Source organism: Lycium ferocissimum, chromosome 9 (assembly GCF_029784015.1).
Source record: "Lycium ferocissimum isolate CSIRO_LF1 chromosome 9, AGI_CSIRO_Lferr_CH_V1, whole genome shotgun sequence".
Lineage (NCBI taxonomy): Eukaryota > Viridiplantae > Streptophyta > Magnoliopsida > Solanales > Solanaceae > Lycium > Lycium ferocissimum.
This window is the reverse complement of record NC_081350.1, coordinates 22,827,246-22,848,488: the sequence shown is the minus strand read 5'-3', so window position 1 is coordinate 22,848,488 and position 21,243 is coordinate 22,827,246. Positions and strand designations below refer to the sequence as shown.

The following is a 21,243-nucleotide window of genomic DNA, read 5'->3' as shown; positions in this document are numbered from 1 at the left end:
TTTCCGTATTCACTTCACAGACATGGTCAAAGATTTTGAAGTTGTTATATATGTCAAAATGAAAAGCCCCCGGGAGACTTTTTCATGGGAGAAAAGTTTGATGGTGAATCGACCATGGACGTTGCTCTAAAGCCAGAAGTTTTCTCCCTTTTTTGTGTAACTTAAGGATAGAAAGCAGCTGTCCCTACTATCTATTGGGCTTTGAAGAAGGGAGTTTCTTTTCTTCTGCCAGTCCTTTTGGCTCTGTTTGGAATCAGGAAATAGTGAGGTTTTAAGCTAATGTTGACCCTTTATGACATCATTGTAGATCCTTTTTTTTTTTTTTTCATCCTATCCAATCAACTCTTTGAAGTTGTCTGTAGTCCTTTTCTACATGTTAAATTTGATCTACGAGTATTCCCATTCACAACAACGTTCAAATTGAAGAAATTTTGGTATTAGACGGTACATGGTGCAGATTACATGTTAGGCTTCATTTTAGGTGCAAAATTCTCATGTATTTTTACAGATTTGTGTCAATTGGAGTAATTTACTTTTAGCAACTACTCACTTGTGATATCAGTTGTGTCTTCTTAGTATGAATATACATATTTATTTTATATTTTAAAAGCAACCTCCCATCAGGCCAAATTAACCAGAGAAGGACCCAATAATTTGTTATCCGACAACCGAATTCCCTAAATATTTGTAGTTCTCCTTAAATATTAAACCAATACGAGACCACTTTTTTACAGTGAAAGATAGTTTTAGTAGTAGGACACAGTAGTAGGACACACTCCTATCCAATAAATAAGATTAGCTGTTCAAACAAAGTTGGTTCGTTTTGCATTTGTTCACTACACCGTTTGATCGTAGATTTTGGTTTAAAATTTTGAATATAATATTTAAAGATTATTTCGTGTAAGTGTTTCTTTGTCAAACTAGCCCACTGTTTTAATTTGAAAAATCTGTTTGAGGAGTTGTTCAACTTTCTATTCTCAAAATTTCAATTTTCAAATTTCCATTCTCAAAATTTCAATTTTATTTTCATGTTCAAATATAATTTCAATTTTTGAACACATTTTCAAGAAATTTTTCAATTTTGGCCTGTCGGCCAAAGTTAATTACTAGCGCTAGTCAAAATAATACAAAATTTATACGGTAATTATGTATATTATATGTATATTTATGTATATTGTATGTATATACAACACATATACATTTATTGGCTTTATATTTTAGAGCGGTCCAAATATGTGATTATCCCTTATTTTTACAACTTCAAACATTAATTTTTCAAATTACAACCAAATTATGTCCATGCTACATAAATTCACATTCTCACGTTACAAACTTTTGACATATCATTTGCCACGCTATAGATCCAAAAAACGTTCCACGCAGATAAACTGGCATAAATTTGCCAGATCAGGCACATATGAAGCGACATATTTCACTTACGTGTCATAGCTGTAACACGCCACGCAACATCAGTCTCTGGCGAACCTTTTTATTACAACAAAGAAAACCAAATTTTTGTCTCAAACTATACCACTGCTAATCCATAATGTCACGTTTGATCCAAGCTCGACTTTCCCTCTCCAGATTCTCGTAAGCTCTTTATACACCTAACTAATCTCCCATTTCTTTTCTACTCTTCTTCTAAATTTACTATGAAAATTATACACATATTCCTGCTTACTCGGGACATTATGTCGCTGTTTTTATATGTTATTTTTTTTGCACTTCTTGATTTGTTTTTTTATTTGTGTCGCCAGAGTTAAGAATTCTGAAGACATGGTCCAGCCATTGGAAATGATAAGCTCGTAATGTTTGATAACAAGGAATATTTGGCATTGTAATAGCATACTATTATGTTTTTTTGTAGTAGGCAAATGAACTTAAGAGGCCAAGGTTCATATAAAGTAGAGCAGACCTTTTTGAAACAAGAGAAGATCAAGAGAACCCTGAAAAGGAAAACTAAAACATAACAAAAACCTGACTTTTGTCTTAATGAATAATGATTTTATGATTTTGGGCTAGTATCCGATTGTGCTACTGGCATTTTACCCGTCACCACATCTTTAGCTAATGAGTCATGTACCTACTCATACTCAACCATGGATATATTAACCCGCACATGTGTGAGTGCACGTTTAGTACTTATGTAGTATCTTACGCCGTTTTTTTGTTACCTGCTGCTTTATGGGCTGTGTCTATCTTACTGTTTTGCTGTTTTGCTGCCGTTTGCTTTCTTTATAGCCTGTTTTGTAATGCATCCTCGTGCCAAGGGTCTATTGGAAACAACCTCTTTACCAAAAAAGGTGGGGTAAGGTTTGCGTGCATCTTTCCCTCCACAGACCCCACTTGTGGGATTGTGGGATTACACTGGCTATGTTGTTGTTGTTGTACATGTGTGCGTGCACGTGCATTTACAAACTGGTGTGCCCCGTATGTAATATCTGCAGAAGTGGCATTCAAAACAATGTTGTCTTGGACTTCTTCACATCTGCTGGTTTGTATCGGCCTATCAATTGTACCGCAGTAACTCTTATTCCTAAGGTTGCCGATCATTCCAGAATTATTGAATTCAGGCTTATATCTTGTTGTACAAATCTTCATAAGATCATCTCTGAGGTGATGAATATACTTGTGAACAACAGCCACTGGGAGGGTCATTTGGCCCATTCATGACGACATTATTCTCAGCCATGAATTGGTTAAGGGATATGGTAGGAAAGGGCTCTCCCCTTTATGCTTGCTTAAGGTGGACATGAAGAAGGCGTTTGATTCTGTGGAATGGATTTATTTGGAGAAAATTTGGGGGCTATGCAGTTCCCTGATGTAGTTATAAAATAGATAATGAACTGTGTGACACAGTTTGTTATTCCGTCATTATCAATGGAAAGCCTTCTATCCTTTCCCAGCCAAAAAGGAGTTCCCTTCCGCAAAGGATTTGAGACAGGGAGATCCTTTATTGCCTTTTCTCTTTGTTTTGGCTTTGGCATGGAGTACCTCACAGATTGCTGAAGACATTGAAAAGGCAGCCTAAGTTCAAGTATCATTCTAAGTGCTCCAAACTACAGATTGTGCAGCTTAGTTTTGTTGATGATCTATTGATGTTCAATAGACGAGACATTGTATCTGTGCAGCTGTTGTCTAACTGCTTTCAGGAATTTTCCAAGACCTCTGGACTGGTAGAGAATGCTGTAAAAGCTCCATTTATTTTGGAGGGGTGAGACCATAGATACAACAGGAGATCCTGCAGTTTCTTGGTTTCTCCAAGGATACTTTTCCTTTCAGGTATTTAGGAGTGCCACTTAGCTCCAAGAGAGTTTACATCATACAATGCCAACCTTTGATTGAAAAAATGCTGGGGAGGATAACAATTTGGACTAAGAGAGTATTATTTTCTATTCAAATATTTCGGTCTCAGATTTTTATCTTGCCTAAGAAAGTAATACAACTCATTGAAGCTACATGTAGGAGGTTCCATTGGAGGGATGCTCACTTATCCAGGAAAGCTCTAAGTGCCTGGGATAAGCTTTGATGTCCTAGATCATCAGGGGCTGATATTCTTGATGTTTATACATGGAACAAGGCTGCTATATGTAAACTCCTATGGAACCTCTGCAAATAAAAGATAAAATGTGGGTGCATACCTATTATGGGGAAATTGTACTGTCTGGGAAACTCAGGCTTCATGGATGGTTCAGTAAATACTGAAGGCCAAGAAATACTTTGTGGAAGCCGGGTACCAAGAAACTGAATTGTTGAATATAGAGAAGTTCTTAGTAAAGATGTTTACTTAAAATTATGAGGAATTTAAGAAGTTGGCCTGTATTATGCGAGACTACTTACTAAATGTAAACTGGCCCATTGGGGCTGTGTGGATTCCTTGATATACCCACTACGTAATAGGAGAATGAAGATATAAGATCACTTTTTATCTGTGATTTTACTGTTAGTGTCTGGAGTTAAAACTACTCCAATGCCAAGCGATTAATAGACAGGCTATGGCTGGCAGAGTGAACTGAATTGGGCAATAACACACATGAAGGGGAAGAACACTGTTGCTGAAGATTTTAGGATGTCTCTAGCTGATTATGTTATGTGTATACTACATTTGGCAAGAGAGAAATCAAAGGATCTTTCAGAAGAGGACGCAAGGACTGCTGATTTAATTGTCAGACAAATCATCCAAGAAGTTCATTTTAGAGGTGCATTGAAGTATAAGTAGCCAAAAGATTGGAGGAACTGAATTCCTACCCCTAGCTCTCTAAATTAGCAGATGCTTAGGCTAGGAAGACGATGAGATATATTGGTAGGATGTTGCAGACTTGGGGTGCATTAAAGTCTTTTTGGCATCTATTGTCTTCAAAGTGATGAATAAATGCAAACAGACTTTGAGTACTCAAAAAGGCCAATGAAGAGATCATGTTCAATGCACGCAGCCTTTTTTCATTCAAAAAGTAACCGTGTTAAGAGAATCTCATTTTTGCATGATCTCTTTTTTAATACACAGTTCTAAAAGTAGTAAAACCAACCGCACAACTTGTATGAACTTGGGAAGAACTGCAATATGTTTAGAATTGAGATAATATGTTCTAATTTAGGGGGTTCTCTCATCACCATTACTCTTAAACTTATATTTCTAGATATTTGCACTGGTTGCAACATTGTTGTTGTTTAGAAATCTGTACGTTGATGAATCCTCAAATACAAATAGCTGGACGCTATCAATACATTTGCAATAATTACATGCTGATTTTATTTTGTTAGTTGGCTTCTATTCTCAGTTTCTGCTTCATGCCTTGGTCCATTCATTTTTATTGTCAAATGGAGCTTTAGTTTCTCCTCTTTTTATTTGTGAATGCTAATACTACAGCTGAGTTAATTTGCTAATTTTATATCAGGAGCGTGGCACCATCCAAAAATCTTCGGTTTTTGTCAACTGAATCTAATAGAACAGATGAGCCCTTTAGAGTTGAGGAAGCAGAAACAGTAAATGTGCCTCCACCTCCAACAGAGAAGGTGCTTAACGGTCAAGTGTAAGCTGGACTGAACCACAGCTTCTTGCCTTCTGAAGTGACTTTTTACATCTTTTTTTTTTTTCAGCTACTTGTGTTGGGTGGAAACGGCTTTGTTGGCTCACATGTCTGCAAAGAAGCTCTGGACCGTGGTCTTACTGTTGCTAGTGTTAGCAGGTATTTCGTTTTACTTCTGCAATCGCGTGGTTACATATGCAGTTGTACTTCTTATTTGGATATTATTTTATGTGAGGACTTAAGTACAGAAATGAGTATGTTTGCCACATTCAAGTCAGTGAAGGAAAGAAGACAAAGCAAAACTTTATTTCGACAGTCTAGCAGCTAAACTGTCTTTGTCTTTTATGTTTTGAGCTTTCGGATATGTTTTTCTTATTGCACACCTCATATCTGAAATAAGTACTGAGACTTCATATGGCGAACAATCATAAGCTGATGATTTAGCTCTTGCACCTTGAATCCTACACCACCATTTTTGTGAATTAAAGCTTTGACTGTTGAATGAAAAGGCACATATCGCATGACAATCACAAGATCCGTGTTTGACTAGAGTATAGAAATTGCATTACTGGAAAAGAGAAATGAAATCTATTAGCAGGCTACCTCATTCTTCCAAATTTCTCCAGCTAACAACAAATACTCCTTGACTCCACGTGATTAAAGCACTCATTTACCCTTTACGGCCTAGATGATGAGAGGAGCAAAATGAAAAGTTGCAATGAACCAATGAAGAAGGTAAAACATCTCAGAGAAACAAAAGGAAGGAGGAAATTAGGTTCACCCTCAAGGCTGCTAATGGATGATAGGACGAAGGGGAAGAAAAGAAAGAAAGCGAAATTCACGCGTCTGTATCTTGTTGAGGTATTTTTTTGAAATTCCTTGGTCTGATTTTCCTTGAGCTTTTCTGTCCCGCCCTTCCACTTCATGGATCAGAATGTGGCTTTAAGTTAGGAATACGGGCGGGGAAGAGAGATGTAAACAAGGGGAAAGATTGAAGTTGGGAGCAGAGAAGGTGGCAAAGGAAGGATTGAAGAATAGGGAGAGACAAGAAATCAGGGGAAGAAGAATCATGTTTCTTGTTTTGAATTTTAATTCTCTCTTTTCAGTTTTAACTGGAGGTGGTCGATTCTTTGTAGTATTAACAAGTAAATCATCAATGCAGGAGGTGTTTATATTAGATGGACAGTTTGGTGTCTCAAAATTTTTAGAACTTTAAAATAGCTTAATTGGGCAGACAAAGGTTCTGACTGGAAAACTGGTATTCTGTCAAGGTTCTGACTGGAAAACTGGTATGCTGTCAGGTCTATGTGCACCGGGCTGTTTTTTTTTTTTTATTATAATTATTATTTTTTATTTTTTATTTTTTATTTTTTATTTACCCTTTGCCTTTTATGTGAATTTTCCAATTCTTGAGATGCTAATGGTCCCAACATATACTGCCTGGCAACTTCTTCCTGCACGTTCTTTGGCCACTTCTGCACCTGTCAAACAAAGCTTTAGGGAAAGGTTTCGTGAACCGGGTCGGCTGCTCTAAAGGGCACAAAGAAATGTGGAAATTTATGTTGGGTGCTTCTTAGCTTAGAGTGGATGTAGGGTGCTTCTTAGCCAGAGTGGGTGTATGCTTCTTAGCTACAGTCGGTGGTGGGTTTTTATAGTGGTTAGGCTGGCTCTTCCTTAGATATAGTTATAGAATGTTTAATTATGTTAAGTGATTTTGACAGCGGAAAACCTTAGAAAGCGAAAGATTGTCTGGGTTAGCTGGTAAGGTGGGCGAGGACGTGGATCATCTTCTTCTTCATTGCGGGCTAACCATAAGGTTATGGTGGGATATGTTAGGTGGTTTGGCACTCCGTGGGTAATGCCAAAAACTATGAGAGATTTGATGTTTAGCTGGAAGAGGGGAGAAGGAGGAGAAGACAAAGGGCTTGGTATTTTGTTCCACTTGGAGAGAGAGAAATAGGAGAGCTTTTGAAGGAATAGAGTCAAGTTTATTTCAGTTGAGAAGTAGAAGTAGTCTCCGGTCCCATTGGTGCACACAAAAAGTTATTTGCTGTATAGACGATTGGGCGGAGTTTTTAGAGAATAATGTCTGTAGGAAATAAACCAAGAGTGGGAAACCTAAGTTGTTTAGGATTTAGTTTATTTAATTCATGTCTAATTAGGATTTATTTATCAAATCCATATTGGAATGGGTTTTCTAGTCCTAGTCTATTTTGGTTTCTAGTATTATAAATAGGGATGCTATGTCACATATTTTCATTGTAGTGAGATTCAAGAGTTTTGAGTTATTAAGTAAAGTCTCCTACCTTCTCTCTCTAGTTTGATAAATTTCTTCTATATAGCCATTGTTAAGTCTTCCGCTTGTGTTTATATTATTCCTTTGAGTATTTTTATTTCCTTCAAATTGGTATCAGAGCCTGTGTGAGATCCGACCAAAACCTCGTGTGAGATCCAACACATATAAAAGAATATGGATATTCCCTATTTACCAAATTGTCCCGTTTTTGTGTTTGATGGCAAAAATAATTTTGAGAGTTGGTATCAACAGATGAAGAATTTTTTCAATGTTGTTGGACTATGGTCCATTATTGATACAGGGTTCGTGGAAACCCCAGAAGGCACAACATTGACCGGTGAAGCAGCTAAAGAGTTGGAGAAAAATAGACAATTGGATTATAAGGCACGTTTCTACCTTGATAGCAAGGTCGAATTGCATGTGTACAATAAATTTTTACATGCAAAGTCGGCAAAGGAGGCTTGGAAGATTTTGGTGAATTCACATCGAGGTTCCGTAGACGTAAGAAAAGTCAAATTGCAAGAGCTTAGAAGACAGTACGAGTTGGCCCAAATGAAACCTTCAGAGTCTGTCAAAGAATTCTTTACAAGAGTTATTAATATTGTCAACGATATGACGACTAATGGAGAAGCATTAGACCAAGTTAAAGTTCTTTGAAAAAATATTGCGGTCCTTGAGTATAAAATTTCACACTAAGAAGACAGTTCTTGAGGCAACCAAAGATCTTAGCACTTTGACACTTGATGATTTAGAAGGTGAACCGGTGACATATGAGATGTCCACGAATCAACAAACAAGCCGAAACAAAGATAGATGAGGCATTGCAAGCAAAGGTGAATCAACCTAAAGAAAAAAAAGAAACATCAAATCTGGCTGAAACAAATCAACGAGGTCACAATTTCAGAGGTAGAGGACGAGGTGGTAGAGGTGATTATCGAGGCCGTGGTAGAGGTAATTTTTCCTATCAACAAAGAAATGATAATAATTTCAGGAGGGAACAACAGAGTAATCAAAATTTTCAAAGACGTGATAAATCAAATGTTCAGTGTTATAATTGTGGAAAATATGGACATTATCAACGTGATTGTTGGTACAATGAATATGAAAATAGGGAAGAACATGCAAAGATGGCTGAAAATTATGGAGATAAACAAGAGACATTATTGTTTTCTAGCTCCGCGACTGAAGAAAATAAAGGGAATGAATGGTTTATTGATTCTGGTTGTAGCAATCATATGTCTGGAAATAAGGAATTATTTGTTGATCTGGATGAATCATTTAAAGCTACAGTAAGACTTGGCAATAATGCAAAGGTGCCTGCTGTTGGAAGGGGAAAAATTCCAATTACTTCGAAAAATGGATCTTCTCATTTTATATCTGAGGTATATTATGTTCCGAGTCTTCATCACAATTTATTGAGTTTGGGGCAACTAACGTAAAAAAGGTTATGATTTACGTTTTAAGTACGGAATGGGAACTATCAGTGATGATAAAATAGGACTAATTGCAAGAATAAAGATGAATAATAGTCGTTTATGGCCTCTTTATCTCAATCGTGGTGATTTACCTTGCTTTAGTTCTGTGAATTGTGATGATACTTGGCTGTGGCATCTACGCTTTGGGCATCTGAATTTTGGGAGTTTGAATTTTCTTGCAAGAAAGAATTTGGTTGATGGTTTGCCTTCCATTGATTTTCCTGACAGAAGGTGTGAGTCTTGTATTTTGGGAAAGAAGTACAGAGAACCTTTTCAAAAAGGCAAAATTTGGAGGGCGAATGCACCATTGGAGTTAATCCACTCAGACTTGTGCTCAGTTGAAGTTCCTTCTAATGGAGGTAGTAAGTATTTTATTACTTTCATCGATGATTTCAGCCGAAAGACTTGGGTATATTTTCTGAAAAATAAATCTGATGCATGTGAAGTTTTTAAGAGCTTCAAGGCTTATGTAGAGAAGCAAAGTGGATATTTTATTAAGACATTGAGAAGTGATAGGGAACTGAGTTTCTTGTGTGTGATAATTATTAGAAGAAGTATGGTATTAAGCATCAATTGACACTAGATATACTCTCAACAAAATGGTGTGGCTGAAAGGAAAAATAGAACAAAGATGGATATGGTGAGATCTATGATGCATTCCAAAAATATTCCTAAAGATTTTTGGGCGTAAGGCGTTTCTGTGCAATTTATGTTCTAAATAGGTGTCCTACTCGATCTAATTTTGGAAAAACTCCACAAGAAGTTTGGACAGGTAAGAAACCAAGTATTTCTCATCTAAAAGTATTTGGTTGTCTTGCTTATGCTCATGTTCCTGATGTTTTGAGAAAGAAATTGGATGATAAGGCAGAAAAGTGTATTTTCATTGGCTACAGTCATGAGACAAAGGGTTACAAATTATTTAATCCAGATACAGGAAAAATAATTATTAGCAGAGATGTTACCTTTGATGAGCAGAGTGCCTGGGATTGGTCAAAGAAAGATCCTAAACCTTCCACGTCTCAACCAATAATTCCAGTCATTGAGGAAGGAAGTTCTAGCGTACATCAAGAGGAACAACTAGCGCAACCTGCTCAAACAGAGACATCCAATCGCCCGCAAAGACATCACCATTTACCAGCCCGTTTGCAAGACTATGTTGTGGGTAATGATAATGATTTATCCGACGAAGATATTGTGAATTTTGCTCTATTTGCAGACTGTGATCCAGTTACTTTTGAGGAAGCTGTGAAAGATGATTGTTGGATACATGCAATGAATGAAGAAATTCATGCTATTGAGAAAAATAATACATGGGAATTGACTACTTTACCACCTTCGAAAAGGCCAATTGGAGTCAAGTGGGTATACAAGACCAAATACAAATCAAGCGGAGAAGTTGATCGCTTTAAGGCAAGATTAGTTGTTAAAGGATACAAGCGAAAAAGGTATTGATTATTTTGAGGTATTTGCACTGTTGCAAGACTTGATACAATTCGTATGATTATTTCTCTTCGCTAACAATAATTGTTGGAAAATTTATCAAATGGATGTGAAATCTGCCTTCTTGAATGGTGTTCTTGAGGAAGAAGTGTATGTTGAGCAGCCTGCGGGGTATGTATGTCAAAAAGGGTCAAGAAAATAAAGTTTACAAGTTGAAGAAGGCGTTATATGGGTTGAAACAAGCTCCTAGAGCTTGGTATACTCGTATTGATTCTTATTTTATTGGACATGGTTTTCATAGATGTCCCTATGAGCATACACTATACATCAAATTCAATTCTGATGGAGACATTCTCATCGTGTGTTTATACGTGGATGACTTAATATTTACTGGCAATAATTCCAAACTAATTTCTGAATTTAGGGAGGCCATGATTAGACAGTTTGAGATGACTGATTTGGGACTAATGTCTTATTTCCTCGGCATTGAAGTTTCTCAATTGGAAGGTGGAATTTTTATCTCTCAGAAAAAATATGCTGGTGATATTTTGAAAAGATTTAATATGGACAAATCCAAGCCAATTCTGGCCCCTGTTGAAGAAAAATTGAAGTTGACTAAAAATGGAACTGGTGATTTTGTTGATGCTACATATTTTAGAAAATTAGTTGGGAGTCTAAGGTACTTGACTTCTACAAGACCTGACATTACTTATGGAGTTGGATTAATTAGCAGATTTATGGAGTCACCTCGTCAATCACACTTGCAAGCAGCTAAGAGAATTTTGAGATATATTCAAGGTACGCAATCTGATGGCATATTTTATTCAAAGACTAATGATAGTAGTCTCGTTGGATTTACAGACAGTGATTGGGCTGGTGATATGATGCAAAGAAAAAGTACTTCTGGATATGCATTTTATTTGGGGTCTGGTGTATTTTCTTGGTCTTCAAAAAGCAACAAGTTGTTGCTTTGTCAACAAGTAGAAAAGAGTACATGGCTGCAACAAGTAGTGCTACACAAGCATTATGGTTGAGAAGGATGCTTGGATTTCTTCAACACAAGCAAGATAGTCCTACAAAAATATTTTGTGATAGCAAGTCTGCGATTGAGTTAACAAAAATCCAGCTTTTTTCATGGCGCAAACACATTAACATTAAATATCACTTCATTCGTGATTTGGTTCAAGATAAGGAGATAGTTGTTGATTATTGCAAGATTGAAGAACAAGTTGCTGATGTTTTCACAAAGCCACTAAAATTGGAGTTGTTCATAAAGTTGAAGATGATGCTAGGCATGGTCAAGTTTGAAGATCTTGGTTTAAGGGAGGCTATGTAGGAAATAAACCAAGAGTGGGAAACCTAAGTTGTTTAGGATTTAGTTTATTTAATTCATGTCTAATTAGGATTTATTTATCAAATCCATATTGGAATGGGTTTTCTAGTCCTAGTCTATTTTGGTTTCTAGTATTATAAATAGGGATGCTATGTCACATATTTTCATTGTAGTGAGATTCAACAGTTTTGAGTTATTAAGTAAAGTCTCCTACCTTCTCTCTCTAGTTTGATAAATTTCTTCTATATAGCCATTGTTGAGTCTTCCGCTTGTGTTTATATTATTCCTTTGAGTATTTTTATTTCCTTCAAATGTCCTTTGTAGATTCCTCACTTTTTGGTATACCACTTGTATATGGCCAGTTTGGCCATGTTTATGAATGAAATACATTTACTTGATCAAAAAAATTAAGTCAAGTGACAGGCACCTTTTCGTTGGGAAACACCATGACCAAGAATGGAGTAGTCACACAGCTTTACATAGCTTCATTCACGGCCCCAATTTTTGTAGCATATTAAATTTTATAAGAAACTATGTTTCCGACAACAAGTTAGAGGGTGATGTACTTTTATTTTCTTTTCGGTACCCCTAGGATAGTTCATCAGGTCTCCCTGGATGTTACTGGTCATACCTATAAGTTTTGACACTCATCCATGAGACCAACTTAAATTTAAGCTACGTTGTGTAACATAGCCTACTATTATATTGATTAAAATTTTTATTGCGCTCATTCTTGTGTCCTCTATGCATTCTCTTCCCTGACAGTCTTTATTTCTCCATCAAAACCAAAAGAAATACAGAAGAACTTTAACTTGTAATGTAAAAGCGGATTGCCTGAAATCACTTAAGGTTTCATCTGTAGTTTCTCCCAATGTTTCACCGGTATTTACAGGTTACTCTTCTGTTTCCTTTTTACTTTCCCTGATTATTAGAGCTACAACGTTTAGGTTATTGCATAAACCTTCACAATGGAAAGTTTATTCTGACACCAAAGAGTGAATTGTGTGCTCGTCGTGTCCTCCTAAGATTTCTTCCCTCTTCTTGTTGGGTTGCAGTTGGTTATGTATCGATTTCATACTTTCTGCTCTTAAGTTTATTTTCTTCCCCTTGTAGAACTGGAAGGTCATCAATACAAGAATCCTGGGCTAACAGTGTGACCTGGCATCAAGGTTTGCTATCTTCATGTCTGCTTTGGTTTGTTCGCTGGAGGATCTATGTTATTTCTAGTTATGGATATGATGACGCTAGAGGATGTTAATCATTTTTGTTTCGCTTCTATATCCTATGGACAGGAAACCTACTTTCAACTGATTCGTGGAGTGACACACTCAAGGGAGTAACTTCCGTTGTATGTACTTCCTTTGGCCTTACACTTTTATCCAGATCTACCTCTGTAAACATTTCGATAGCTAATGCAAAATGATGGACAATTTTGCTTCCTCTCTTTTGAAGGTTTTATATTTCTTTTTTTTTGAAGTCAGTATTATTTTATTGGCTTTCGGGGCAGGAGAAGGACTTTGGAAAGGCTTTTTATATCTCCAGGAACATTTACTTCACTTTTCTTCATTGAAAATCTCTCTGAATAAGTTCCTCAGTGTCAGTTTTTAGTTTCCACAAGATACTGTCTTTGGGTGTGTGTTTGGTATGAAGGAAAATATTTTAGGAAAATCTTTTCCAACTTACTTTTGGTGTTTGGGTGCCGGAAAATATCTCTGCGGAAAACATTCCCTTTTAAGGTCCTACAACATTCTTCTTTACTTCTCTATAAAGTTTCCATTACCATATCCAATTCAATGAAGTTTATTTCTGTGAGCTACCACTATGTTTTCTTAGATACTCTACTCCTTCATATGAGTCTAGTTTAACATTCGCGTTTTTCATTTTGTGCGAGTTATAAGTTCTGAAGCAATTATTTTTGCAGATCTCTTGTGTGGGTGGCTTTGGCTCTAACTCATACATGTATAAAATAAATGGGACAGCCAACATAAATGCAATCAGAGCTGCTGCACAAGAAGGTATTAGCTAGTTTCTATTCTCTACTGTTCATACTCCTTCCATTTCAATTCATGTGACAAAGCTTGAATAGGTACGGAGTTTAAGAAAGAAAGGAATATTTTTAAACTTGGGGTCATAGACATGTCCCAACATTTGTGTGGTTTTAAGACTTTTAAAACTGTTGAAAGAACTAGTCCCTAACATATGTGTGGCTATAAAAGCTTCTCGTTAAGGGTAAAATGGGAGGCTTATGATACATCATTTTTAAATATAGAAAGCTACCGTTCTTTTTGGAATGGATTCAAAAGAAAATGTTTCCACATAAACTGGAAGAAAGAAGTACTAGTATTTAAGCACCTTTAGTCTTGAAAGTTGTAGGCAGAAGGTGAATCTAAATATTATTTATGTGGGATTGGGTCATTGACACTACATCTGTATGATTCATTTCTGTGTGCAGGTGTTAAAAGATTTGTTTACATCTCTGCTGCAGACTTTGGTGTTGCAAATTACCTGTTACAAGGTTATTACGAGGGAAAGGTATTTGCCCAAAACTTTCAAGTGACTCAGAGGGTGTTTGAATTAAGCTTAAAAGCACTTTTAGGCTTATTTTGGTGGTCGGTAAGCCTTCAAAAGTGCTTTTAAGCCAACTGTTTTTAAGACAAAACATGTCAAAACATGCCAAAAGTCGGGTTTTACAAAGTAATTTAACTTATTATCCCTTACATATTTTAGTTTCTGAAGTTCTCTTCCTCACTAAGAGGCCTAATCCCATTTACTTCTTTAATTTTTTCCTCCTTACGTTTCTTGGACTACAATGTGGCAATCTCTTATTTGTTTTTGTAACTTTAAGCTCAACATCATCATGTGACCAATTTCTTATGAAACCATCTTCGTCCGCTCAAAAGGAAGCATTTTATATATCCTCAATTTCATGCCTGAAAGTGCCTTACTCATCTAAACCACTAGATAAAAGCTGAAAATAGCAGAGCTACAGTATGGCCTCATTGTCATTTACTTTTGTAGCATCTGATCATGTTGAAATGCTTCAGCTCTGAGGTACTTTAGTGATTACTGCAAATTAAAACCTTAAAAGCACCAACATGTAAGGAACTAGGAAATTTTAACATTCCTCTGGCGCTTTGGCCCTTTTGTCCAGGTAAGCCAAAGTCTACTTGCAGGTGAACAAATTTTATAGGTTAATCTCCCAACGAGATGTGATATTTTCAACTGTCCGCTATAATAGAAGTCTTTTGAACCTTCTTTTCCTCTCATGGATGCTCATGGGGAATTGTTGGTTCCTTTTCAAAATCTCAAAATAGTAGTCTTTTCAGAATAAAATTTTGTCATTACTGCTTTGCCAGATTTGAACTATAAATTTACGGGTATTTGTTATGTTGAACCATTGTAATTTTTATATGAATTTTTTGCACTATCTAAGTTTTTTTTTTTACTTGTTACCACTGGGTAGCTCTATCCACCAAACCTTGAACAGATAGAAAGATATCACCTAGTGTTTTTACTGAACTTGAGACCTCACGGTTCTCAACTCTCTTCATTGACCACTAGGCCAGGCCTTTGGGTGCTTAGTCAAAATTACATTATTATATGTTACTTAGATAGATGATTTATATTTATTAAAAATAATTTAGATAGATGATTTATATTTATTAAAAATAATTTTATCTAATCAATTTGTAACTTACATGGATTGAAAGACAAATTAATCTATATTTGAATTAATATAAATTATGAAATGTTGCAATAATCAGCTCATTTTTTAGCCTTAAAAAGCTCTAACGGCATCTCGTTTGTTTTAACAGAAAAAGCATTTATCAACACTTTTTTACAGTCATATCAACGGCTTATTTTCAGTTTCAGTACTTATCCAAACACGTACTGCTTTTTCATAAATTAGCTCTAGCACTTAAAAAGTGCTTTTCAGCACGCAATGCTTAGAAACTACTTAAATTCAGCTAACAAACAGGCTTCCATTAAAATTGCGTGGACATCAACTTGTGCTTTAGGCAATAAGAGAAGCTATAAAATATGGGTTTCTTGTCATATACTCAAAGATACTCTATAATGGGGAGAATTATAGAGAATTCCCTAGTGTTACCTCTGCGGGGATTGGAACCTATGTTCCTAAGGTTGTCGCTCCAGGCTCTTCAACTGCTAAGCCACCACTTTGGGGCACATAAATTCAGATCACAACTCAGAAGTGAATAGTTTAGTTCTTTATTTGTTCATTTCTGATAATCATGTCTGTATTGTGCCATGCAGAGGGCAGCTGAAACTGAACTGCTGACCAAGTATCCGTATGGAGGTAAGCTGTTCTCATTTCAGTCATTCTCCTAACCATTTTATGGTGCGCCCACAGCCAACTACATCTGCTTAACTTGATGATTTGTTAGATTGGAGTACTCAGAAGATATTCTGGTGTGCCCACTATACACAAAACCTGTCTGCTTGACTTCCTTCAACCTTTCATTTTTGGTATTTATTTAGTCGCATAAGCTATTTAATACGGAGCTGTTCCTTTTTCATTTTTGGTATTTATTTAGTACCATATGAGCCCGTCCATTAGAGGCAAGTCACTCAACATGCGTCCTTATACTCTTGAAAGGGTCAAGAGGAAGTATTGGTAGGATCAGAGGCAGATTTAGAGGGTGGCAAGGGTATTCACCCGAACACCCTCGGCAAAAAATTACATTGTATATATAGGGTAGACTTGAATACCTGAACAAATGCAAAAGGTTAGCTCAAGCGGTCCAAGGTATTCAAAATTGTCTCTAGTGTCCTACGTTCGATTCCCAGGGACAACATTATTTCTTACATTTAGCTTTTGTTGGTTTTTCCGAACTCTCCGAGTGAAAATCCTGGATCCACCATTCAGAGGCAGATCTAGGATTTAAACTCTTGAGGTTCAACCTTTTAAATTTTTTAGCATTAAACCATTATATTTCTAAAGTTATGGGTTCATATCTACTATTTATTGTAAATTTAGTAAATTTTTACATATAAATTTGTACACCGCATCGAAAGTTTGGGATTCAATTGAACCCCAAATTATAATGCTCCATCCGCCCCTATCGCCATTGGGTAGGAGCATGTTAGATTGCTTTTATTTACTATCGATGGTAAACAGGGCTGATTGTGAGCTATGGGTGGGTTCGGTAGCCAGAAGAGGCTTTAGATTATTTTATATTACGTTTCTCAGCATATTGAAGTCTGCATTGAATTAAAGAAAACGAAAATCTCATCTGTCTTGTCTCAAAGGCATGGAAAAGAATCTTGTTATCCCTCAGGATAAGGTTCAAAACAACTATTGTCTTCCTTCCAGTATAGGTGGGCTAGGGTGCATGTTTTTCCCATTTCTCTGTTTTCTTCTTCCTCCTCTCTCTGAGATAGCAACTTCCATCTGTCCACCAATGATCCAATATTTTCCAAGCTCCCTCACATCTGGTCTCTTTCCTTAGTTGGCGCCATCTTCTTCCCCTTAAATGGCATCTCCCTCTTCCCCTTTGTGCTGGCATTTATTTTGGGGATGATCATACATGGAAAAGGATATTGGTGTACCCATGCAAGTGTTTGATAAGCATAACATTACTTGCGTTACTTCTCTCATTACAATCCATTATATCGGACAAATTTCTGAATGGATAATTATAGATTCTGAAGAGACACTTATCCTATTATGGCCGGGATAGTTTAATGGAATATCACCGTTGATGCTTTCACCTTTATTATATTCATACCAATAGTTGTGTCTTTCCACTAGCGTTACATTTTTATGTTAGCTAGCAATTTAAGAATTTTCAAAGAGTGACAGGGGACCAACTCTTGTGATCCTTGGAAGTACGTTTGTGTTTGTAATTGCAAATGCTTATGACGACTAAAGATTGGAACTTGTAATTCATCTGTTTTCACAGTTCAAGAGCTCACTTTATAACGACTTCTGTTTCTTGCAGGAGTAATTCTGAGGCCTGGGTTTATTTATGGTACGCATCGAGTTGGGAGCATGAAGCTACCTCTAGGTGTAATTGGTTCTCCTCTAGAGATGGTACGTGTCATCTGATTCCTGGCATCCGAACTCCTTTCTATGCATATACTGCTGCAATTAATGAGGAGATGACTTGTACTGCTTGCTTCCACTTTTTCACCCTTGGGTCGAAGCTTCTGTTTTGTCTATTGGGTATCAGTCGTGTCCCCTCATCAAAACCCTCATCAAACTGCTTTACAACGAATAGGATGTGTATTGCATTTTGGTTTTAACCCCACGAATCCTGCTCCTCTATTCCTTTAAGATATATGCAATGGTTTTATGCAAATCTTATTTGTGTTCTAAGTTTCTTGTCCGTTATTAGTCATAATGTTACTTTCCACAGATCCTGCAACATGCCAAGCCGCTGAGTCAAATACCCCTTGTTGGGGCGTTGTTTATCCCTCCTGTTAATGTTACTGCAGTATCAAAAGTTTCTGTGAGAGCGGCAACAGATCCTGTATTCCCTCCTGGTGTGATTGATGTTCATGGGATCTTACGCTACAGCCAGCAGAGATCTGTATAGATGAATGATCAAAAGGAAAGTATGATACAACTAGATTGAATTCTTTTTTTCCCCGTTGGTGTTTCAATATTGCATTTTGCAATTATTACTCGTTTGATCACATTGTAATTTATTAAGTATGAAGTTCAAGAAAAAAAGAAAATAGAAAGAGGATACATAAAAATGAGACTTGCAGAGATGGCAAACTGGGAGAGAGGTGCTGCAACAATTTCAACCCTCATTGCCTTGTCTAACAACTTTTGTGCTTTTCCTCTGATCCGCCTTTACTGCGTAGATTTTGAGATTTGACCTGATTCGCCTAGCTCAGGATTTCTCTTTGTTCCTTAATATCTCACTTAGTTATTTAGTAAAAATAAGTTTAACATGTTACTTTTGCAAGTTGATGAGTGTAACATTATCCAAGCAGTTTAAGCTTTTGTCGTGTTTTTATTTTTAATTTTTGTGTAGTGTAGACTTGAGTATATTATAGAATCAAAGAATAATGCAACTCATAGCCTATGAAGAAAATCTTCCAATGACTAAACTCTTGATTAAGCTGCAAATATCAATAGCAGTGAACATTAAACGGGTAGGAGCCAGACTAGATTTAATTCATAAGTGAAGCGTATAATATATTAACTTTTGGATGGTTCAGAAAACAAGTTCCGCTTTGATTCTAGTTACGTAGAATGTTGACTGACAACCATATTGATCCCTCTTAGTAAAATAATTTGCTGCACACCTATATCTGATTGTCTTTGCTTTTAATAGGTGATGTCGTTAAATTCATTTTCTGGCTACGGTGATAGCTTAAATTGAAAAATACTAAATTCAAATAATTGTTAAGACTAATAAATTTTCTAAATCCAGTTATCTAAGGAATTTCTGTTTTTGTTTCCAAACTATATTGAAAATCTAGGATGTTTTCTCGAGACAGGAATAGATGTTTCAACGGAAAAAGCTCAAATATACTATCGAACTATTAGAAAATGCTCATTCATGCCACACTTGTTAATAGTTGGGCTCAAAAATGTCACCGCTGTTATCATTTTGTGTTATATATGTCATTATTCACTAATAGAACTCTACTACTATCAGATTTTGTTACGTGTCATTATCTAAACCTTTTATTTTACGAGTGGTATATATGAGTCTTCTTTAAGTTCAGTGGCATATTTGAGCCTTTTCTATATAAATCTCTATATTTTCTAATTTTATGTAATAAACTTATAAGGACAAGTTTGTCTCTTTTACTAATAACTTAACATTATTATTTTACATGGAAAATTATACTTTCTTATTTGATTGAAATATGAATCTAATCTTATTCTACATCATTCACAGTTTTTATGGCTCTTTTAAAAGAGAGTGCACTAATGAGGTGTAAATGAGTATGGAAAATTACATATGAGTTAAATTTGGGGTGTTAATAATGGTTGAAGAAGGTTCATGTCACATTTATCTGTACTTTTCATACCAATCTACACTTCATTAGTGTACTCTCTTTTAAATTAGTCTCTTTTTCTCTTAAACAAATTTTATGTGCTTTTTAAATTTAAAGAGCCATAAAGCACGTGAAAATTATGAATGATGTAGAATAAGATTAGATTTATAATCCAATTAAATAAGAGAATATAGATTTTCCATGTAAAATAATAATGTTATTAGTGTAAGGGGCAAACTTGTCCTTACAAGCTTATTACGTGAAATAAAAAAGATGGAGATTTAGATAAGAAATGGGAAAATGCTCAAATATGCCACTGAACTTAACGAAGGCTCATATATGCCACTCGTAAAATGAAGGGTTTAGATGATGCCACGTGGCAAAATCTGATAGTAGTAGAGTTATATCAATGAATAATGTCATATATGACCCAAAATGGTAGGCGGTGGCATTTTTTAGCCCAACTATTAACGAGTGGCATTAATGAACATTTTCTAATAGTTCGATGACATATTTGAACTTTTTCCCTAGATTCAATATGAAGACCTCTGCAGATCCAACGTCCCAAAAAGATTAACAAGTCTTTAGATTGTGTATATAGTTCTAATTCTGTAAATAAAAACTCCAGCTTCTTATGAAATTACAAGTTTCAAATAGTGAGTAATGCAGTTCTGTCGCAGAATTCCTTTGGTAAGCAGAACTAAAGGTTTCCTTGCTGGTCACAATCGGATAGCACAAATGGAATGAAGGTTCGAGTTTCTTGGTATGATAGAGCTTTAATCTTTAAACCTAGTTGAAATAGGTGATTATAGCCCAAAATTGATGAAGCTTTGACATTTCTAGAATGAACTTTGATGTAGGCTATGTGTTCACTAAACGAAATATGAAGGGACCTGGTTGTCTACCAGTTCCCTTGTGCAGTGCAGTGAGTAATTTAGACAAGATTTTACCGTGGAAAACTCCTTACTCAAGGGATTAAGAATCACAACCTACCACGTAAGATTAACTCCACTATATTGAGCAACTTTAGCTTACACCCTCTTGTAATCTAGGAATTAAACCCTTAATTCCTCACCCTTACAATAGCCCTGTTATAAGCTACACGCTATGACTAACTCTAGTCACACACTCAACAACGTTTGACTAACTCTAGCCAAACCAAACTAATACACCTTAACTAACTCTAGCCAAGGGTACCACTCAACAGTTTACAAACAAGTGTACAACTACTGATAATTCAGATTACCTACAGCAGCTTCTTTGGAGAAGAGTGCGTTTACAAGATAGAGAATATAAACAAAGCTCAAAACAAACTAAAGGACATTTGCATCTTCAGTTGTTGGGATTTGGTCCTTCAGTCTGTGGTCAGCTTTGTTTTGAACACTTGGAGAATCTCGTGACGGCTGCACTTTTAAGTGATTCTAGGTTTTCCAAGTGATAGCCAATATGTTGAAGCAAGTTGTATATATATGAGGGAACATATGGGTATAATAGAGACCACTCCTCACGTTTGACTTAAAGCCAAACTGCAATAGCTCTGTTTACTGTGCGGCTGTTTACTTGTGTGCAGGTAATTTATTCTTTCTTGTGCTGTACGGTGTCTGAGAGAGAACATATAATAGACAAGGTCCCTCTCCATTTTTCAGCCGTTTGACAAATCATCAAAACATAGGATGTAACACAACTTAT

At 36.1% G+C, this 21,243-nt stretch overlaps 1 protein-coding gene across 1 annotated transcript; it reads left to right on the top strand.

The window, feature by feature from the left end:
• Positions 1 to 1,434: 1,434 nt before the first annotated feature.
• On the top strand, positions 1,435 to 19,548 carry LOC132029910 (uncharacterized protein At1g32220, chloroplastic). The gene is made up of 10 exons (XM_059419316.1): positions 1,435 to 1,590; positions 4,896 to 5,013; positions 5,098 to 5,186; positions 12,685 to 12,740; positions 12,864 to 12,919; positions 13,493 to 13,586; positions 14,024 to 14,103; positions 15,847 to 15,889; positions 17,535 to 17,626; positions 17,952 to 19,548. The coding sequence occupies exons 1-10, from the start codon at positions 1,547 to 1,549 to the stop codon at positions 18,129 to 18,131; spliced, it is 852 nt and encodes a 283-aa protein (XP_059275299.1). The 5' UTR covers positions 1,435 to 1,546; the 3' UTR covers positions 18,132 to 19,548.
• The last annotated feature ends 1,695 nt before the right edge of the window (positions 19,549 to 21,243 follow it).

Bases quoted from the DNA above. Each gene is read 5' to 3' on its own strand.
- LOC132029910 (XM_059419316.1), top strand. From the start codon at position 1,547: ATGTCACGTTTGATCCAAGCTCGACTTTCCCTCTCCAGATTCTC. The intron at 14,104-15,846 runs GTATTTGCCCAA...TGTGCCATGCAG, and splicing joins AAGGTTATTACGAGGGAAAG to AGGGCAGCTGAAACTGAACT. The intron at 17,627-17,951 runs GTACGTGTCATC...TACTTTCCACAG, and splicing joins TTGGTTCTCCTCTAGAGATG to ATCCTGCAACATGCCAAGCC.